This window comes from Apium graveolens, chromosome 6 (assembly GCF_009905375.1).
Source record: "Apium graveolens cultivar Ventura chromosome 6, ASM990537v1, whole genome shotgun sequence".
NCBI classification, from domain to species: Eukaryota; Viridiplantae; Streptophyta; class Magnoliopsida; order Apiales; family Apiaceae; genus Apium; species Apium graveolens.
Window position 1 is genome coordinate 15,139,418 of NC_133652.1, and position 20,422 is coordinate 15,159,839.

At 32.6% G+C, this 20,422-nt stretch overlaps 2 protein-coding genes across 2 annotated transcripts; one reads left to right on the forward strand and one right to left on the reverse strand.

Annotated features, from left to right (window-relative positions):
- The first annotated feature begins 4,617 nt into the window (after nt 1-4,617).
- Nucleotides 4,618-8,221, forward strand: LOC141664657 (F-box/FBD/LRR-repeat protein At1g13570-like). Its single transcript, XM_074470612.1, has 4 exons — nt 4,618-4,710; nt 4,965-5,823; nt 5,948-6,112; nt 7,934-8,221. Exons 2-4 carry the CDS (start codon nt 4,969-4,971, stop codon nt 8,219-8,221), a joined length of 1,308 nt encoding a protein of 435 aa, XP_074326713.1. The 5' UTR covers nt 4,618-4,710; nt 4,965-4,968.
- A 9,647-nt stretch (nt 8,222-17,868) lies between these two features.
- On the reverse strand, nt 17,869-19,232 carry LOC141664658 (uncharacterized). Its single transcript, XM_074470613.1, has 2 exons — nt 18,046-19,232; nt 17,869-17,905 (listed from the first exon to the last, which is right to left on the reverse strand). The coding sequence occupies exons 1-2, from the start codon at nt 19,230-19,232 to the stop codon at nt 17,869-17,871; spliced, it is 1,224 nt and encodes a 407-aa protein (XP_074326714.1).
- Nucleotides 19,233-20,422: the final 1,190 nt, after the last annotated feature.

A 20,422-nucleotide genomic window follows, 5' to 3' on the forward strand; every position in this document is an offset into this window, starting at 1 on the left:
TTTTTAATTTCTAAAGTAAACAGTTATCTGTTGAGATTGCTTTATTTAGGGTGCGCTGTGCATTCGGTCCAAACCGAACTTTTTTCCGTTAACGGGAACTAAAATTGTGGGAAAACCCCTATCGAAAACTGAACCAAATTATATTCGGTTTTAACTGAAACCGAACTAAATAAATCGGTTATAACCGAAAATCGGATTGTAAAACTAAATTTAAGAAAAAAAAGAAACTAAAATGATAAAAATGTCTAATATGAAAGTGCAATGTAGGTGAAGAAAGTTGATCAAAAGTGCAAAGTCTAAACTTCAATGATTGCTTGTTGCAGTCCTGTGAGTCTATGATTATTTAAGATATTATCAAAATCAAAAATTGAGTAATCAATCAATCGAATATATTCAAAATAGAGTTGAATATATTTACCTCAATATAATCAATCGAATCCAATTAATAATCGAATTAGAGAAACTAGAGTCGTAAAAGAACAGAACTCGGACGAACTTTTAACGAACTCAGACAAAATTTTAACGAACCGAACACTGTTCGGTAAGCTTATCGGACAAAATTTCTTGTCCGAACTCGAGTTCCGTAATATTCGAACCGAACACGAACTGTTCGCGAACATCATTTATATTTTTTTTTTAAAATAATTTTAAATATTATTTTAAGTAAAAAATTATATCAAACTATTAATTATATATTTTTTTATAAATAAAATATTTAATTAAAATAATTATAAAATATATTTATTATATTTTATTAATAATATATATTATTTATACATATAATATTATAACTATACTATTTTTTCGAACCAAACTCGAACTTAACGAACGAACCGAACACGAACCGAACTCGAGTCGAACACCTTAAAAGTTGGGTTCGGTTCGTTAAGATTATCGGACAAGAAATGTTGTTCGAACTCGAGTTCGATAAACTTATCGGACGAGTTTATCGAGCTCGAATACGAACGAACCGGACGAGCTTAACGAACAGCTCGGTTCATTTACAACTCTAAGAGAAACTAATGGTGAATCGAGAGGAGAGAAAAGAAGAGACTATGTAGTCGTAGAAGAGAAGAGATGAACATAATTGATCGGGTTTAAGCTCTTGTGATTGTGTACTTTATGCTGTGTAATTGTTTGGTTGGGTAAGTATCGGCTGTTGTTTGACTTAGAAGATAAGAGACAATGAGACAGTGGAGTAGTACTGAACATAGACATATGTTTTAATAAATAGTAAATATTATACATTTTTATTAAATATTCGGTCATTAATTTGTTTTTTTGGTTAATCGCGGTTAATAACCAAATTATCGAAAAATCAAATTTCAGAATTTTTACTACCGAAAACCGAACTGAAATTTGAAGTTTGGTTAACCGGATCGAAATAATTTCGGTGATTCAGTACGGTTATCGGTTAACCGAACCGAATGCACACCCCTAGCTTTATTGATTCTTTATCTGATTCACCTTGTTTACGTTTGTTGATAATTGTATATATACATATTATGGACTTGTTGAGCAATTATGGGTTATGCTCGTTATTACTCTATTTATCTTTCAGTTAAGTTAAAAGATGAAGCTTATCCACACCCGAATGGCAAGGAAGCGTGTGAGAAGGCGGGACCCTCGAGTACCTATTGTGCTGGTACCTATTCAAGAGGAGAGTTTCGAGTTACCCACTCAGGTGTAAATTATGTAGTGTGTGTGTGTTAAAACTGAACTAGTTGTAAAACTTAACTAGATTTTATTTTATAGTATGATTATTATGAGAGTTGTGTTGAGAATTTAAGTTGGGTTGTAATAATTGTTATGTTTTGGATTCTTAGTTCATACCATAACATGAGATCGATCCATGATAGTTATAGGGGTCAGATGCATGTTTATATATATATATATATATATATATATTACCCAAGTTCGTTTGTGATTATGATTGGCTAGTGAATCTCAAATCTAGACTCTGAATTTGGAGGGCGTCAGAATAATTGCCTATATTAAAAAAATATGAATAATTTTTATAATATAAAATTAAGTTTATTATTTTGAAGCGATATGAATCGCTTAAAATGTAGTTTCATAACTTAAAATATTATTTCTCGTTCATCCTTAAAAAGTAGATGGATCGGCAGGCATTAAGGTGTATAAAATGTAATTTCATAACTTATTTTTAAAATTTTCTTTTTTGAATAAAATTTAAATATTTAATTCAATGTAGGATGTTTTTAAAATAATTTATCAAAATATATTTTATATAAACTTTAAAATATTTATTTTAAACATTTTATTTCTTTTTAAAAGAAAAATGTTTTTAAAATAATTTATTAACTATACTTTATCTCACAAATACGAATGAAAATTTTCTCTTTTCTTTTTTTTTCATAGGGTATGTGTATTCAATTAATATTTTTAAGTTTTTTATAAGATTTTCATAGTCAATGAGTATTAAATTCAATTTGGACTTTAAAAAAATCCATTGAAATCTAATAGAATTCAAAAGTCCATAGATTTGATAAACCAGTGGATTTTGTTTAAATTCTTAGTATATTTTTAATACTTCAAAATCTCTCTAAAATGCATGAAATTTTAAACCAATTTTACATAAACTTCACAAAATCATTAAGACTCTATTTTTTCTATCAAAATTGTTAAATTCCGTAAACTGTTATTATTTTATCAAACCTGTCAAAATCACAAACTATTATAATCAACAAAAAAAATTTAAAATATGTGAATTGTTATCAATCCTCAAAATCTTAATTAAACACACCAAAGATTGAGTTAATCTCGTACCTAGGGCTGTAAAATGATCTGAGTAGAACCGGACACCCAGGTGCTCAAGTATCTATCGATTTACTTTTAGTGGGTCTGGGATCATATTATTCGGATACAAACCGATCTCAGGTATATGAGGACCGGATCCAATCGAATATGAGCTGATACCGTATTTTCATTTTCTAACCAGGTAGTTTATGATCCACTGGATACGAGTCAAATATGATCCACTAATATTAAATATTATTTTTATTTCAATTATTTAGATAATTGTTGGTATAAAATAAATATAATACTATAAAAATAATAACCATAAAAGTCATATTTTATTAAAAGTTAAAACTTATATAAGATATAAATAGTTATAAAATGATTATTTACTTACAAATATAATGGGTTGAAAATATATTCTACATATGGGGTCAAATCGAATATGAGTCTTGAATCATATTTGGATATTCAGGTAAGATTATTTTATAGAAAATAATATGAGACTTAATTTGAGCGGGTATATGAGTGCTCATATTCGGGATCATATTGTATCTGAGCTTAATTTTTCCGCCAGATTTGGATCGTTTATAAAAAAGGATATGAGATATGTATCATATTTTCGAGTCAGTTATAAGCCGAGATATTGGATATTCTGGGTCAATTTACAGCTCTGCTCGTACCAAATACTAGTTTCGGCATGAGTAGTGAACAGAACACCAAATATTTTATCGTGTTCATTGTTCAAATCAGTCTCAAATTCTTATCCCGAAACAAATTACAATTTTCGATCGAATCTCAAAAAAATTGTAGTCTAGTACTCCGTCAGTCTCTTTTTTGTTATCACATTTACTAAAAAAATTGCCCCAGTTGTCTCATTCTTATTACAATTCACATTTGAACATATTTTTTTCATATTTATCCCTTATTATTAGTTCCAATGTTTATAATTAATATATATACTTATAACTTAGCACTGAATGCAATAAATAAATAGGGATATGCACGAAAACAAAGGAGGTGTATTCAATCAAGATTTTTAAGAATATTTAAGGATTTTCAAAATGTATGGGGTTCGGTTTAAATTTTAAAAAATCATTCAAAATCTGGATTTATTCAATTTGGATTGTGAAAAATCTATTAAAATATGAGCGTATTCAATCTAGATTTAAAAAATCTATCAAAATTTTTGGGTATTCAATTTAGATTTTAAAAATTCCACTAAAAACTGATAGTATTCAAAAGTCTACGGGATTTGTTTTATTTATAAAATATGTGGATTTTGATGGATTTGATAGTACATTTTTAGAGAGGTGTATTCAATTGAGATTTTAAATAAAAATTTTTGGATTTTGAAAATCTTAGGATATTCAATTTGGATTTTAAAAAATCTTTTAAAAGCTGATGATATTCAATAGGGATTGAAAAAAATCTTTTAAAATATGGGGTATACAATTTAGATTTTAGAAAGTCCATTAAAATCTGGGGGTATTCAATTTGGATTTTAAAAAATTCATTAAAATCTGGTGGTATTCAAAATTTCATGGATTGTTTTGTATTTTATAAAATTGTAAATTTTGATGGATTTGCTACTGTATTTTATGTTTCCAGAGTTATTAAAAAAAATAAAGATTTTGAATAATTTCAAAAATATTCACAAAATTATTAACATTCTACAAGAAATTTATCAACTCCGTCAAAATCTGCTAACAAAACCTCGTAAAACCCATGAATTATTACCAATTTTTCAAAATATCAACCAAATACACCCCTGAAAATTTAGAACTTAAAATTTTAGTTTTCCTCCATTGGACTGAGCTAATTATATAATCTTTCAGGCGTGGGAGCTCGTAACATTTAATCAAGACACTCACTTCTGCGACGTCTGTGCCATTTTTTACTGAAGTCCTAAATCACGGCTACTGCTACAAGTCTATCACCGAAACTCAGGTATCAAACACGTACATGATTATATATATTTTTTTATAAACCTGTAAATTGATTCATTCATTTGTGGGAAATCAATTTGTCCTCAATTCTTTTGTTATAAATGTGATATTCCCTTGGTTGAATTGTTTGTATTCCTGAGTCTCGAAATGATTGTATCTACAACTATTAGTTTTAAATATATGTAGCGATTTCTCATGTGCTTATAGATATTGTAAATGAATATTGTTCGATTTTTTGCCCATTTTTGTATTCAGGCTCATGGCCAATGATGCTAGAAACGGGCGAGGACTCCAAGCAGTAGATAGAATCAGCAACTTGCCCGAAAACATAATACACCTCTTCCTACAACGCTTGTCGACTCATGATGCAGTAAGGACAACTGTTCTCTCGAAAACGTGGAGGAATATATGGGGAATGCACCCAAAACTATATTTGGATCAAAATTTTATCTCGCAATTGGTTTCGCAGAAGTTTTTTCACTTAGATGAACAAACTAAAATTAACAAAGTTTCGAGAACAATTAGTAATATATTATTAGCTCACAATGGCCCCATTTTGAATTTCGTTCTTTTCATTCCTAGAGATCTGCCTTTTCATCAAAGTACAGATATGGTTTTATGGATTAAAAACATATCAAACAATGGTGTTAGGGAACTGAAGCTTCGTAATGAATCACTACATGCCTGCACTGTTCCCTCTCATTTGTTTTCCTGTTCACAGTTAACTCGTTTGACCCTTGTGAGCTGCATACTAAATCCACCCCTTGGATTTGGAGGATTTTGTAACCTGGTTATGGTAGAACTTGAGCATGTGTTAATTAATGCTGATATGTTGTTCGGCACTAGACTCGAGGAATTGAATATGTATTTTTGCATTGGGATTGAACATTTGGGAAGCCAATTTAGATGTGAAAACAATCTCATCAAGTTGAGTATCGGGAACTGTGAAGAAATTGATTGGAAATGGTTTGAATACACCCAAAAGTTGCTAACTCTTAGCCTCTGGATGCATTTTGAAATGCCAAGTTCTGGTAAAGAAGTGATTAGTTTAGACAAGCTAGTCTGCAATATGCCTAGAATCCGTTCTCTTTACCTTGATGGCTTCTACCTCAAGGTAATTTTTAACATTCTAAAAGTTAGATCAAATGAAGTTGTTATTAACTAATATAATTAGCTGATCCAACGTCATGTCTCACAATTTAATTCATTCTTCGATGTACTTGTGTTTTTGTAAATAGATTTTGGAACCGGGTGCAGCTATTTTGAAGAGGCTTACAAGAGCTACGGAGAACTTGAGATTTCTGAAGCTTCACAATATTAAATTACATGATTTGGTTCAGATTCAACCAGTTCTTTGTTTGATCAGAAGTTCACCTAATCTGCAAGTTCTTAACATTGATCTGGTGAGAACTTTTTCACCCAACCTTATGATATTAAAGTTTTACCTTATTTGTTTTGATTAATTTTTAAGGATTCTGCTCGGAATGTCGTACTCATATAATCCCAAGAGAAATTGGATTATTTATCTCCTCTTCAAGTAAAATGAAATAATGTTTTAATCAAGTGATAACTTGCGATATCAAACAGTAGCATTAGATTATTAAATATACATGTTTTGCTGCATATGAATGTGGCCTTGGACATTTTTGGTTCATTTTGCCTTTAGATGTCTTTATCTCTCCTGTTTACAATTGAACTTGTACAAGAAAGGAATGAGTTCTATTCTATAATAAATGCTTCAAAACTATAGCGATAGGTATATTTTATTTTGTGCATAAACCTAAAACTTCTTTTATTAGAAAACCGTGTTAGACCTGTAACCTAACTGTATTCGGACTAGGACTAATATGATTAAAATGCAGAGATAGCCCAACGGGCCTAAAGTAGGTTAAAGAAAGAAACACCGTAAAAGCCCCTCTCTGCAAGGCTTAAATTTGCAGAAATTTCTAGGCAAATCTGTGTTTATGCAATCAAAGTTCTTGTTATTGACCTTACCGGGAAGGATTCCCCTCTAAAAGGAAAGAGATAGGGATGAAAACAGGTTCACCATTGCACTCAAGAGAAAAACACACTTCGATTGATATTCAGAGTTTTGAGTTGACATGTAGTGCTTGTTGATCAGTTAACATTACAACTTCTTGTGAAGTTTTTGGTCAAGCGATAAGAGGTCCTAAGAGTCGGGAGGACCTTCTAGAGGTTAAGTGGAAGCACTAATATTTAAAATTTGATTAAAATGTTAATATATGTAAGCTTAAAATTATATTATACTTGAATAATAAAAATGTAAACATAAAATGTTCTTACATATTTTCAACTTTTTTTTAATATAGTTATATCATAATAACTATTAATATGTTGAAGTTAAATAATTAGCAAGTCGACATCTTTGACCACTTAATACACTCAATGACCATTTGATCCGCTCAATAGGCCGCTTAATCACGCGCCTAATGATGGCCCTCCCTGTATTCCTCTATATAAGTGGCTTTACAAAATGAAAATATTTTTTGGTCCGATTTTGTATCAGCATCCGTTTAGGCGGCTGTTGAATTTGCTTTTTAGAACACTGCTATTAATGAGAGAAATGAGAGAAATGGGTTGGTTATGAAATTAAAAAGAATTTAAAAAGCATTACTAGGCATCTCAATTTTAGAAATCTATATTGTTCCTCTTGATTTTGTGCTCACTCCTACTACAAATGTGAAAGTTCCCTTTCTCATAGATACAGAACCACTTTCCCTGTTTAGATATTTTATCTTTTTTACTGCAATAAAGAATACTTACACCTTGCTCTTTATAGCTGATAATCACATTTAACTACTTTTTTACCCACTTTATCTCGAAAGTTTTGTTTTCACTCTTGAATTATGTCTTTTGTTTTCTCTTAATGTCATAACTCGTGTTTAGTATATCTGGCTAAGAATTACATTATATCCGGAAGTTTCTCAGGTTGTCTATTACAAAGTTGTGTTTAGTCCAATGATATTATCAGTCTATTTGTTGGCTAGCCAGGACAACTTGTCAGTTTTAGATATTGGTTTTGATTATTCACTACTCTATCTAACTTGAGGTGGACAAGTTACAACTTATGAGATACATATGTATCAGCAATGTTTCTCTTCGTAACATTACTCTTGAATGCATAAATATTATTAAGAAGTAACTGGATAACATTTACATTAATATTTCATACAACTTTTAACAGAAAAGAACTTTTTATATAGGATCATGAAGTACAGAGCAGTGATGGTGTGGAGTTATCGGACCTCATGGCGTTATCAGACTACATGATTCTAGACAAACTCGAAACTATATTGATATTTTACTTGGTCGGTTCCCTCGCCGAGTTTCAGTTCATAAAACTTTTGCTTGCTTTGTCCCCTTCACTTAAACAGATTAATCTTAAAATGGAAGACACCGGAATTGATAATTCTACAGAAGAGTTGAGGATTTCAAGAGAGGTGTCGCAGATCCCTAGAGCATCCAAATCTGCACAGATCCGGTGGATGTAGTAGCGGGCCTAGCTAGTGGCAGGGCAGACATGTGCTGGGAAGGAAATGTTGAAGCATGTAAACTTCAAAATGTTTTGGACTGTAAGTGGTGGAGAAGAGTTGTAGTTCTAGCTTGGGCATATTGAATCTTTTTTTCCCGTTATAAATTCAATTGGTTTGAAACGAACTCCACAAGTTGAAAAAGTTTACCGTATCTTGTAAGTTTAAGACGTGAAAGATATGTTTGTGGTTTTTTGCTTTCATTATGTTTGATTGGTTCTTTAATCATAAAATGGATCCCCCGCATTTACAAAAATCCAACAATAAAAATGCACCAAACTCATGAGAGTTAGTATTTACTGTATGTTATTGGGCACACATTAAAAAGACCGTTTATAAGAACTCCATATAAATTTTTAGTCTAATGTTATTTATGAACACCGTATCTCAACAAGTGTGCTTTTTTATAAGTTAGTTTATATTAATGGTTCATGACAGACCTTTTTTTTTGTTTCCTTGTCAACCTCTGACTTTTATTAAATCCCTTTTGATGACATAGACTAATACACAGAAGGCTTCAAAAAGGTTCCGGGATACAGGTTATCCTATCATACATTCCTACGGGTCATTTGTCCAAAACCGAAGATCACCACTATATCAAGTTTGTATTGTCTCCGGGATGCTTTTAATAAAATTGTTTGATAAATAAATATTTTAATTAGTTATTTGTATTTTTATCGTACATGAATAATTATCTAATCCAAAAAACTCCTCTAACTTTTTAAAAATTAACTTATTGAATATAAACACTATTTTAATATGTTAATTTCGGAACATTAATATTAGAATCAAACTACTAATTAGGCGAGTGGCCGGCTCTAACACTGTGTTACATAAACTTTTTTTTGGAGAGAAAAGAAAAGAAATGCAAAGAATAGATTTCTTCGGCTTGTTCCTGACCAACTTTTATGAAAGAAAGAAAAAGAAAGCCGCGGATTTGAAAAAAGTTTTCTTTATTTTTGTCTCCAAAATCTTCTTCCGACTTTTGGAAAGATTAAAAAAAAAGGAAAATTTATTCTTTTTTTTTCTATGCGGAACACAGCCTAAGTAATTAGGCTAAGATGTGGGGCTTATAAACCCTAAAATAATCAAGTTCATTAAATAAAAAAAATTATTTAAAATTACTGCTAACCTTGCTCCTCCAATCGACGCCACCATCACTATCATGGAGCAAACTGGTATAAAATTCGTGCATAACTCATACACAATTCTAGTATGTATTTGATTAAATTTAAAATTATATGTAACAACTTAATTATGTTAGTGATCCCCTACTTACAATTTATTGGTGTGCATGTTAAGAAGAATAAATTGATTACTTCATATTATATATTCAGATATAATAGAAAACTAGCATAATAACTCGTGTGAGGCACGGGTTATTTTCTAGAGTTTTTTTATACACTACACAATTATAATGTTTTTAGAGCAATTCCAACAATATCCTCTTGAGTCAAATTTTGAAGAAATGTAGATAAATTTTCTCTCCAACAAGTTTCATGTCCCCCTCTATAAAATTAAAAATTTCGAATGTTTCCTCACTTTTAGGAGTGAATATCCCATCAACTATTATTATATTATATTTTTCTTACCCGTTATTTTATATTTAATGAATGAATATAAACAGGGTAGTAAGTGTACGTTTAAAACGAAACGATTAAACTTAATATGTAGAATGCCGTTACTATGTTTACAAATAAAAAGCTAAAAATTAACATACATGTTGAATACAGAGCTAACCAAAATCTTGAATTATATTTAAATAAACTCTATGTACTGCTTTATATTATTACAGAGTTCACTACTAACTTACAATTGACATACTCAATTTAAAAAGATAAAAAATGCATAATTGAAGTCAGAATGCCTTGCAATCACAATATACAATAATATAAAATTTACATTATTATTAATATTAAAGTTGATTTTAATGAAAAATATTAGTTTTTGAAATTCAACGTATGTATGTATCATGTCTGTATGGGAAAATGTTAGTTTTTTATTTACACTACTGTTAATAAAGTAAGATTAAGTTATAAGTATATGTATGTGTTAGCATGTAAATTATTGTATGTTATATCTCTTAGTAAATTATGATGGTTTCAATTATTTATATGTTAAATATCTGATTTATGTATATGTATAATCATTATTAACATCTAGTGAGATAATTGATTACTTAACTAACATGCATTTATAATTATTCAAAAATTAAAATTATGTAATAAATAAATTGCTATTATTTATATATGATATTCACATTATCACTGACAAACAATTCATATCTATTTTTTACGCAACCGGGTATCATCATGGTTGTAACATAAAAAATAAATTATATATTTTTAAGACTTATTATTGATATTCATGATTTTTTTTCAAGAATTCGAAAGAAAAAATTGTAATTATATCGTTATTTAAACTGTTTTTAAATTTTTTCATTATGACTCTAATATTACTTCATATAATAATTTGATAACATTTTATACTATTCTCTTAAAATTAAAAAATTTCAATTCGATAAAGTTTTATAAATATCAGTTGAACTGGTTAATTCCTTCAAATTACAGAAGAATATATGTTTTTTTTCCTTAAATAACATAAAATGCATTGATTCAAATGCTACAATAACATATAGATATAACTTTTATTTGAATAATTCAAAATATTAAAATAATTTAAAATATTTGTACAATATTATCTTGATCAATGAATATTGCTGATCTAAAAGAATTTATTTTTAAAAGCTAGTTTTTTAAAGTGAAAAATGAAAAATAAATCGATTTAGTATATCATTGTAGTTTTAACAAATCTCGTGAGATCTCATTTCAAATTTCAAATATTCTTAAAATCGGGACAAATCCCAAAAATAATAATACGTTACCAGTGAAGTTTGTAATTTTAATATAAATAATCAATTGACTTGATCCTATAATGATCTCAAACACATTAATTTATATTAACATAAGATATTAAAAAATTTCACATTATTGGTAAGATATTCTCACTGAGCTTGTAATTTTAATTTACTAAACGTAGAATCTGACGATATTTTTCGGGCGGGTCATGTAGTCAAATTTCTAGTAATTTTTGAACAATGGGCCAAGTTCTAAAATGCAATGACTCATTATAATTCGAGATTATCTAAACATGTAATACCAATATAAATTATTTATATATAAGCGATCATATTTTCAATTTTTTTTAAAAAAAAATTATATATGTACATTTTAATTACTTTTTATAATAAAAAATATGTTAAAATCATGGTTGTACATAAAAAATAAATTATATATTTTTAAGACTTATTATTGATATTCATGATTTTTTTTCTAGAATTCGAAAGAAAAATTGTAATTATATTGTTATTTAAACTGTTTTTAAGTTTCTTTCATTATGACTCTAATATTACTTCATATAATAATTTGATAACATTTTATACTATTCTCCTAAAATTAAAAAATTTTAATTCGATAAAGTTTTATAAATATCAGTTGAAATGGTTAATTCCTTCAAATTACTGAAAAATATATGTTTTTTTCCTTTAATAACATAAAATGCATTGATTCAAATGCTACAATAACATATAGATATAACATTTATTTGAATAATTCAAAATATTAAAATAATTTAAAATATTTGTACAATATTATCTTGATCAATGAATATTGCTGATCTCAGTATAGAGGCCAACGCAATCAGATCCGGTTTATCGGAAAAAATGACCAAAAGGCCGTGATAGAACTCTGGTTGAAGCCTCGACAAGTCAAAAAGTATTGTCCAGTGACATGCGCCTTCATCTCGAAAAAAAACAGCGCCATAAGAGCAAGGAGAAGGATGATGAAGACGTATTTGTTCAGGATGAGGATGATGTGGAGTTGAGAGTGTACGAAATAGAGCGTAGACTTTTAACTGAGAAAATCAGACGTAAGAAAGAGATTCTGTACCTCCAGCCTGAGTACTCCGAAGTCTCAGAGGATCATAAATCTCTAGAGAATCAAATTACGGAGTTCGACTCCACCTGGCTTCCTTCTAAGCTGTCAAACTTTTCAGAGTATGAGGAGTCCACAGGATCCCTCTATTCTAAAAGAAAAAAAGAAAAGGAAGAGGCAGACGACGTCTCTGAAGATGATGAAAGCTTCGAAGCGTCAGCAAACATCGAAACTATCCAAGTTAGCAGATGATTTATCCTTGATTAAGAATTACATTCGAACTCAGAGTGGAGGAATTGAAGTTGCATCAGAAAGTCCTTTATCAGTAAAAATTGAGAACGCTAAAATCAACAGAGATCTGAAGGCTCCTCCTATCGAGTCATTCGATGGATCCTCGGACCTATCGGATTCTATTAACCTGTTTGACAAGAGGATGGATTTTTTTGGACACTCCGAGGTAGCCCGTTGTCGTTTCTTCTCTACTTGCCTGAAGGGAACATCCTTGAATTGGTTGAACAACCTCCAGCCTCGATCAATCGATTCCTGGTCAATTTTGAAAAGTAAGTTCAGAACTCGCTTCTCAAGTAACAAGAAAGGCGGTAAAATCACAGCGTCACTTATTACGGTCTATCAAAGATCGAACGAGAGCTTGAGAGCATACTTGACACGCTTTAGAGCACATATAGCCGAGATTACTGACTTGGTTGATCCCTTAGCAGTCAATTATCTCATAGCTGGTATTGACCGGACAAGGCATAGTCAATTGCTCGATGAGCTCTTCGAGAAGGAGCCTAAAACCTTGCAGATGGCTATTAAGATTATTGAGCATAGATTAACCCTTCAGGAAGCTGTGGAAAGTATCCAGCATTCCAGATCCCCAAAAATCCGACGAAGCCGAAGTCCATGAAGATCACGAGATTTCGAAAAAAGAGATCCTCGAAGCCCTCGACAACGAGAAGGACCCCACAGACCTAGAACCTCGTGAACGTCTCCGACGTCCCGATTATAAATGGTGGAGGGAGAATAAGCACATCCAACAAACAACCTGTAAAAAAAAGTTTAATTAGAAATTTATAGTAAACTCCAAGATAATTGAGAATGAGAAGGTGGAAAGACAAAGGAGAAACCTTTGGGTTCCCAAAGCAATAATAAGAATAAAAGAGAAGGGCGGGCAACTGTATAGATACAAAAAAGAAGAACGAAGAAAAGCGGCCCAAATTTCAAAAAAAAAATAAAAAAAGAAAAAAGAAAAAAAACTGCTGCAAATAAATGCTCGTGGAACATATTTCAAAGCAAAATCTAAAGATTTCTAACTCCTGGTGGGGACTATTGTTAGGGCCCAGGCCCAATTATGAAGGTACAGACTTAATATTAGACCCAATAAGCAAATAAAGCCCAGTTGACTCTACTATAAATAGGAGGGGAGTATTACTTGAAAGGGGGTTGGTACTTTAGAGTAGGGAGAAATACTTAGGTTCTACAGTTCTTTATATTCCTCAAGATCTGCCTCTTCATCAATGTCTAGATATGACTCTTTGGATTATGTGCATATCAAACAATGGAATTAGGAAATTGAAGATTAAAAATAAAGCACCTAAGTGCCTCCAAAATTCCCTCCTACTTATTTTCCTATTTGGAATTAACTCATATGAAGCTCACTAACTATATACTCAAGCCACCCCTTAGCTTTCAAGGTTTCTGTAACCTAGTTATAGTTGAACTTGTGGATGTCATAATTACTACTGACTTATCATTTGGGACTCAACTCGGTACACTAGATTTTTAATGGGTGCAGTGGAATTGAACATATATGTAGTCAATTAAAATGTAATAAGAATCTTACTGATTTGAGCATCTTCCGATGTCGGGGACTTGAATGCTCGCTTGATAGCATCAGAAAGAAGGATTATCGAGTTGTAAAGAAAATCATGGATATAGACAAGCTATTTGACAAAATTCCTCGAATCAATGTTCTTGACCTTGATGGCATTTTCCTCAAAAGTGAATATCCTACAATTTGTTTAGCTTTCCAACCATATGTCTCAAATTTTAATACATTTTTCAATGTATAGTCTTTGCAACCAGGTGCAGTTGTTATGAACAGGCTTACAACAACAATGGAGAACTTGAAATATCTGTATCTTTTCGATATTGAATCTAGTGATTCACCTAAGCTGCATTCTCTTGACATTTACCTGGTGAGAACTACTTCGGCCAATCTAATCTATGTATCTATGTATATTATAAAAACTGAATCCTTTCGTGATGCATTTTTACCAATACAGCCCTTCTACAACCCTCATAAATGATTTCAGTACTTTCAATATAAATGTAAAATGTTTACCACCTTCATGCCCTTTTTGTCCTACATGAACAGTTTTTTTCCGCCTCCGGTGGTCAAAGTGGAAACTGTAGTTGTTTGTCTAATAATTGTAGGAATTCATCATATGTCTGTTGGAAGCGTAGATGGGCCTTGAACAAATATATAAAAGCTTTGTATAACACAAACACACACCTTTATATATTAATAACAATAATAAACTACAGCTTATATACTCTTGACACAAACACAAGGCTCCTGCCTTTTTCTTTAACAAAGAGCTTCGGCTCTGATTTTTTTTCTCAACTACAACTCTTCTTTTTTCTTTTCTTTTTGTACATATTACAATACCTATTTGCAGCCTTTTTATAGGCTTGAACAAACATAAGGTTACATCATTGCTTACAGCATCATATTTATTATAACAACTAAACCGTGTATTGAGAACATATGCAGCCTACCTTTATTTGCTCCACAATTTTCTCCACACTGTGTATGCATGCATGTGCTTTGGATTTTCCTGCCTACCATATTTTCAGGAAGCTGTATGTGTCTCTCATCTTATTCACACTTGTATTTTATTTATTATGTTTATGGAGAGTTTGACTTCTAACACTCCCCCTCAAACTCGACTTTCCATTCCAAGCTTCTTTTTCATTTTTTGAAATACGTCCGGCTTCAACGGCTTTGTAAAAATATCTGCTAAATTTTCTTCAGTCCTACAATGTACCAACTCCATAATTTTTCCGTTCACCTGCTCTCGAATAAAATGATATTTTATGTTGATGTGCTTGCTGCGACTGTGTGACACCGGATTTTTCGCGAGTGAAATAGCAGATTTATTATCCACATAAATAGTAATTGGATCTTCTTTGGCAAGATTTAATTCGCCCAATATATAGCCTAGCCACATAGCTTGACATGCGCATGCTGCTGCTGCGATGTACTCTGCCTCACATGTTGAGAGGGCAACTGTCTGTTGTTTCTTTGATGACCAAGAAAATATTGTTGAACCGATATGAAAAACATATCCTGATGTGCTTTTCCCGTCATCCAAATCTCCACCATAATCACTATCTGAGTAGCCAACTAATTTTGAATTTTGAGAATGCGTGTAAAACAGACCATGATCAAGTGTACCTTTTATATACCGCAAAATTCTTTTAGCTGCCATGAAGTGATCTTGCTTCGGCTTCTCCATGTACCTACTAACCAATCCAACTGCATACATAATATCTGGACGAGTGAAAGTTAGGTACCTCAAACTTCCAACCAAACTTTTGAATAATGTCGGATTTACCGACTCCCTTGTTGAGTCAATTCTGAGCTTTATGCTTGACTCTGCTGGCGTACTCACTGGCTTGCATTTCTCCATTCTGAATTTCTTTAAAATCTCCTCGGCATATTTTTTCTGCGACATAAAAATTCCATCTTTGCTTTGCTTCACCTCGACTCCAAGAAAGTAAGACATTTGACCAATATCTGTCATCTCAAATTCGTTAGTCATAACTTTCTTAAAATCATCGAACATACCAGGGTTGTTTCCAGTGAAGATCATGTCATCTACGTATAAGCAAACGATCATAATATCTCCCCCTGAATTTGTTTTTGTGTAGAGAGCATGCTCGTATGGACTCTTCACAAAACCATTTTTCTGAAAGTATTCATCAACCCTTGTGTTCCATGCTCGTGGGGCTTGTTTCAATCCGTACAATGCTTTCTTCAGTCTGTAGACTTTATTTTCTTGGCCTTTTCGAACATATCCTGGAGGCTGCTCAATATAGACTTCTTCTTCGAGGTAACCATTCAAGAATGCTGACTTGACATCCATCTGAAAAATCTTCCACTGATTCTGAGCTGCAATTGCTGTAAGAAGTCTTATAGTATCAACTCTTGCAACTGGAGCGAACACCTCATCATAGTCAATGCCATATCTCTGTTTGTAGCCTTTAGCCACCAACCTTGCCTTGTACTTTTCAACTTCACCATCTTGATTGGTCTTTGTCTTGTAGACCCATTTGACACCAATGGCTTTGTGTCCTTCTGGAAGATCTGTGAGCTCCCAGGTATCATTCTTCTTGATTGCACCAATTTCGTCATCCATGGCTTTGTTCCATTTGCTTTCTTCAGAAGCTTCCTCAAATGTAACTGGATCACATTCAGCCATTAAACAAAATAAAGAATAATCAAATGTTGTTTGTACCGGACTTGTTGCTTCATAGATATTATCCAGACTCCGCATCTTCCTTGGTGCTCCCCCTGAACTGTTGCTTCCTCCTGTTGATGGTGTTGATGCGGGAGTTTGTTGATTTGGACTTTGTGGAGGTGTTGGATCATCATCTCCGTCATCTTCAATATTGGGGTCATCATCGTCATCATCATCATCATTAAAGAACAAACCTCTAACTTTTCTTTCTTCATCACTCCATCTCCAGTAATCTGATTCATCAAATTCAACATCTCGAGAAATGATTAAATTCTTCGTTAGTGGATTATACAGTCTGTATGCCTTGCTTCTTTTGTCATATCCGGTAAAGATGCATTTCTCGCCTTTATCATCCAGTTTCTTCCTTTTCTGATCTGGAACATGTGCATATGCAATGCACCCAAAGATTTTGAGATGTCCAACTGATGGTTTGCTACCACTCCATGCTTCATTTGGAGTTTTGTTTCTAACACTTTTTGTTGGACAACGATTCAACAGATAAACAGCACATAACACGGCTTCAGCCCTAAAAGTTCTTGGCATATGCTTTGCTTTCACCATGCTCCTTGCCATGTCAAGAATAGTGCGATTTTTTCTTTCTGCAACGCCATTTTGTTGAGGAGTATACGCCGTTGTCAACTGATGATTGATGCCATGTGCTCTACAGAAACTTCTGAATAAGTTTGAAGTATACTCGCCTCCTCTGTCTGATCTGAGTGTCTTCAAATAATGTCCACTTTGTTTTTCAGCCAGTGCTTTGAACTCCTTGAATTTATCAAGAGCCTCTGCTTTTTCTTTAATAATATATACCCAACTTTTCCTGCTAAAATCATCAATAAATGTTAGGTAATATCTGTTACCTCCGAGTGATGGGATATCAAACGGACCAGCAATATCAGTGTGGACAATCTCCAATGGCCTTCTGGCTCTCCATGATTTTCCAACAGGAAAACTTTGTCTGTGTTGCTTTCCTTTGACACATGCTTCACACAAATTTTCTGGTTCATTAATTTCTGGCAAGCCATCCACCATCTTTGTTTTTGACAATAATTTTAAGCCAGAAAATCCAAGATGACCATATCTTAAATGCCATAACCATGAGTCATTTTTAATGACCGACTTCAAGCACTTCTGCATTTTCGTCTGCATATCAAGTGTGAACAGACGATTCTTTGACATCTCCACATCTGCAATTAATTCTCGAACATGATTTCTGATGATGAGAGAATTATCCTGCATCTGAATATTATATCCTTTCTCCACAAGTTGGCCAAGACTGATGATATTACTTTTCAAAGCAGGTATATAATAAACATCATTTATATACCTTTTCTCACCATTCTTTGATACAATCGTAATTGTACCTTTCCCTTTAACAGGAATTTTTGAAGAATCGCCAAATGTAACTTCCCCGCTGACGGTTTCATCTATCTCCATAAATAAATCTTTGTGGCCAGTCATGTGATTTTTGGCCCCTGAGTCAAGATACCAAACATTCTTCTTGCTTTCCTCGTCTCCTTTATAAGTGAGGAACATAGCAGTACCAACATCTTTATCTTCTTTTGCTGCTGCAAAATGACTAGTTTCTTCCACCTTCGGGGATCTACACTCATAACTGAAATGGCCAAATTTATTACAGTTATAACACTGAAATTGAGATTTATCACCTCGTTGTTGAAATCCATCTCTTCCTCGGCCTCTAAAATTTTGAACACGACCAGATGATTGATAACTTCCCGAATTCTGGCCTCTATTGAAGGACTGCCTTCCTCGTCCTCGTCCACCTCGGTAGCCACCTCTAAAACCACCTCTGCCACGTGCAGAACTGCTACTGCCAGAACTGTCACTGATGGACACCTTACTTTGCAACGCCTTCTCCAAATGGCTTGCATCATCATACTGGTTCATTCGTTGCTCGTGGGCTTGAAGAGAACCTACGAGCTCATCAATGGAAATTGTGGATAGATCTTTTGACTCCTCAATTGATGTAACAACGTAATCAAATTTTCTTGTCAATGAACGGAGCAACTTTTCCATGACCCGGATATCATTAAGACTTTCACCGTTTCTTTTCATCTCGTTTGTCACCGTTTTCAAACGCGTAACAAATTCACCAATATTTTCGGAGCTTTTCATTTTTAAATTTTCGAACTCGCCACGTAGAACTTGGAGCCGCACCTTTTTAACTTTTTCGACACCCTGGAATGATTTCTGCAGAATCTCCCACGCATCTTTTGCTGTTTTTGCTTCAGAAATTTTTTCAAAGGTAGATTCATCAACACCTTGAAAAATTGTGAATAACGCCTTTTTATCTTTTTTACGGGACTCCTTTAACGTCGTCTTCTCGGCATTTGGAAGAGCTGCTTCAGCGGCTGCATCCACGGGCTCGCTATACCCATTTTTCACAGTATCCCAGTTATCGTAAGAACCGAGTAACACCTTCATTTGTATACTCCAGTTCCCATAATTTGTTGCCGTCAATTTTGGAATTTGCGGTTGCATCATATTCGCCATTTTTCCTGAACAGAACCTTGGCTCGGATACCACTTGTTGGAAGCGTAGATGGGCCTTGAACAAATATATAAAAGCTTTGTATAACACAAACACACACCTGTATATATTAATAACAATAATAAACTACAGTTTATATACTCTTGACACAAACACAAGGCTCCTGCCTTTTTCTTTAACAAAGAGCTTCGACTCTGATTTTTTTTCTCAACTACAACTCTTCTTTTTTCTTTTCTTTTTGTACATATTACAATACCTATTTGCAGCCTTTTTATAGGCTTGAACAAACATAAGGTTACATCATTGCTTACAGCATCATATTTATTATAACAACTAAACCGTGTATTGAGAACATATGCAGCCTACCTTTATTTGCTCCACAATTTTCTCCACACTGTGTATGCATGCATGTGCTTTGGATTTTCCTGCCTACCATATTTTCAGGAAGCTGTATGTGTCTCTCATCTTATTCACACTTGTATTTTATTTATTATGTTTATGGAGAGTTTGACTTCTAACAATGTCAGCCTCACTTTCTTCACACGTGTGAGAGCAAGTAATTTTTACATAGATTTGCTACAGTTGAAGGTAACCCTCTCCCACGTGCACAGTTGATTTGATGCGGGTACAACTTACTTTTTCAACCATTCTGCACTAAATGTTGAAATATGTTGATAATGACATAATTCATTGAATCTTTTTCTTCTCCTTGGTCTGGTATCTAAGCTGGATGTTTTCTTTTCAATTATTTCGATAAAATATTATCTTCTCAGTTTTATTTCTGCAGGCAGTTGGCTCTATGTTGGTTGGATCGATGAATCGCTTGCGTAACCTATAATTCTGGTTTGCCTCTGTCTTCCTTATGTTTGCCTTTTATTTGTTGTCTTCTTGATTATTGTGAGCTATGTTTTCTTTACAATATTCAATAGTTGAAATTTTAGCTCTTCATACTTTGCAAGTACTGTAATGGTATGAAGTTTACGAGTACATAGTTATTGATTTTTATGTAAGTTTGTATTTCTTCATATGTATGTTTGTATCAGATAGTTACTTTTAATACCTGATTTGCATTTCTCTCTTACTTTTTCTTACTTTTTTTTTAATTTCTTTTTTTTTATATCTTTTCTGTAGCAGATCTGAAAGTTTATTACTGCCTACCTTGGAAATGTTCTCAATACTCCACTAATGCTGCT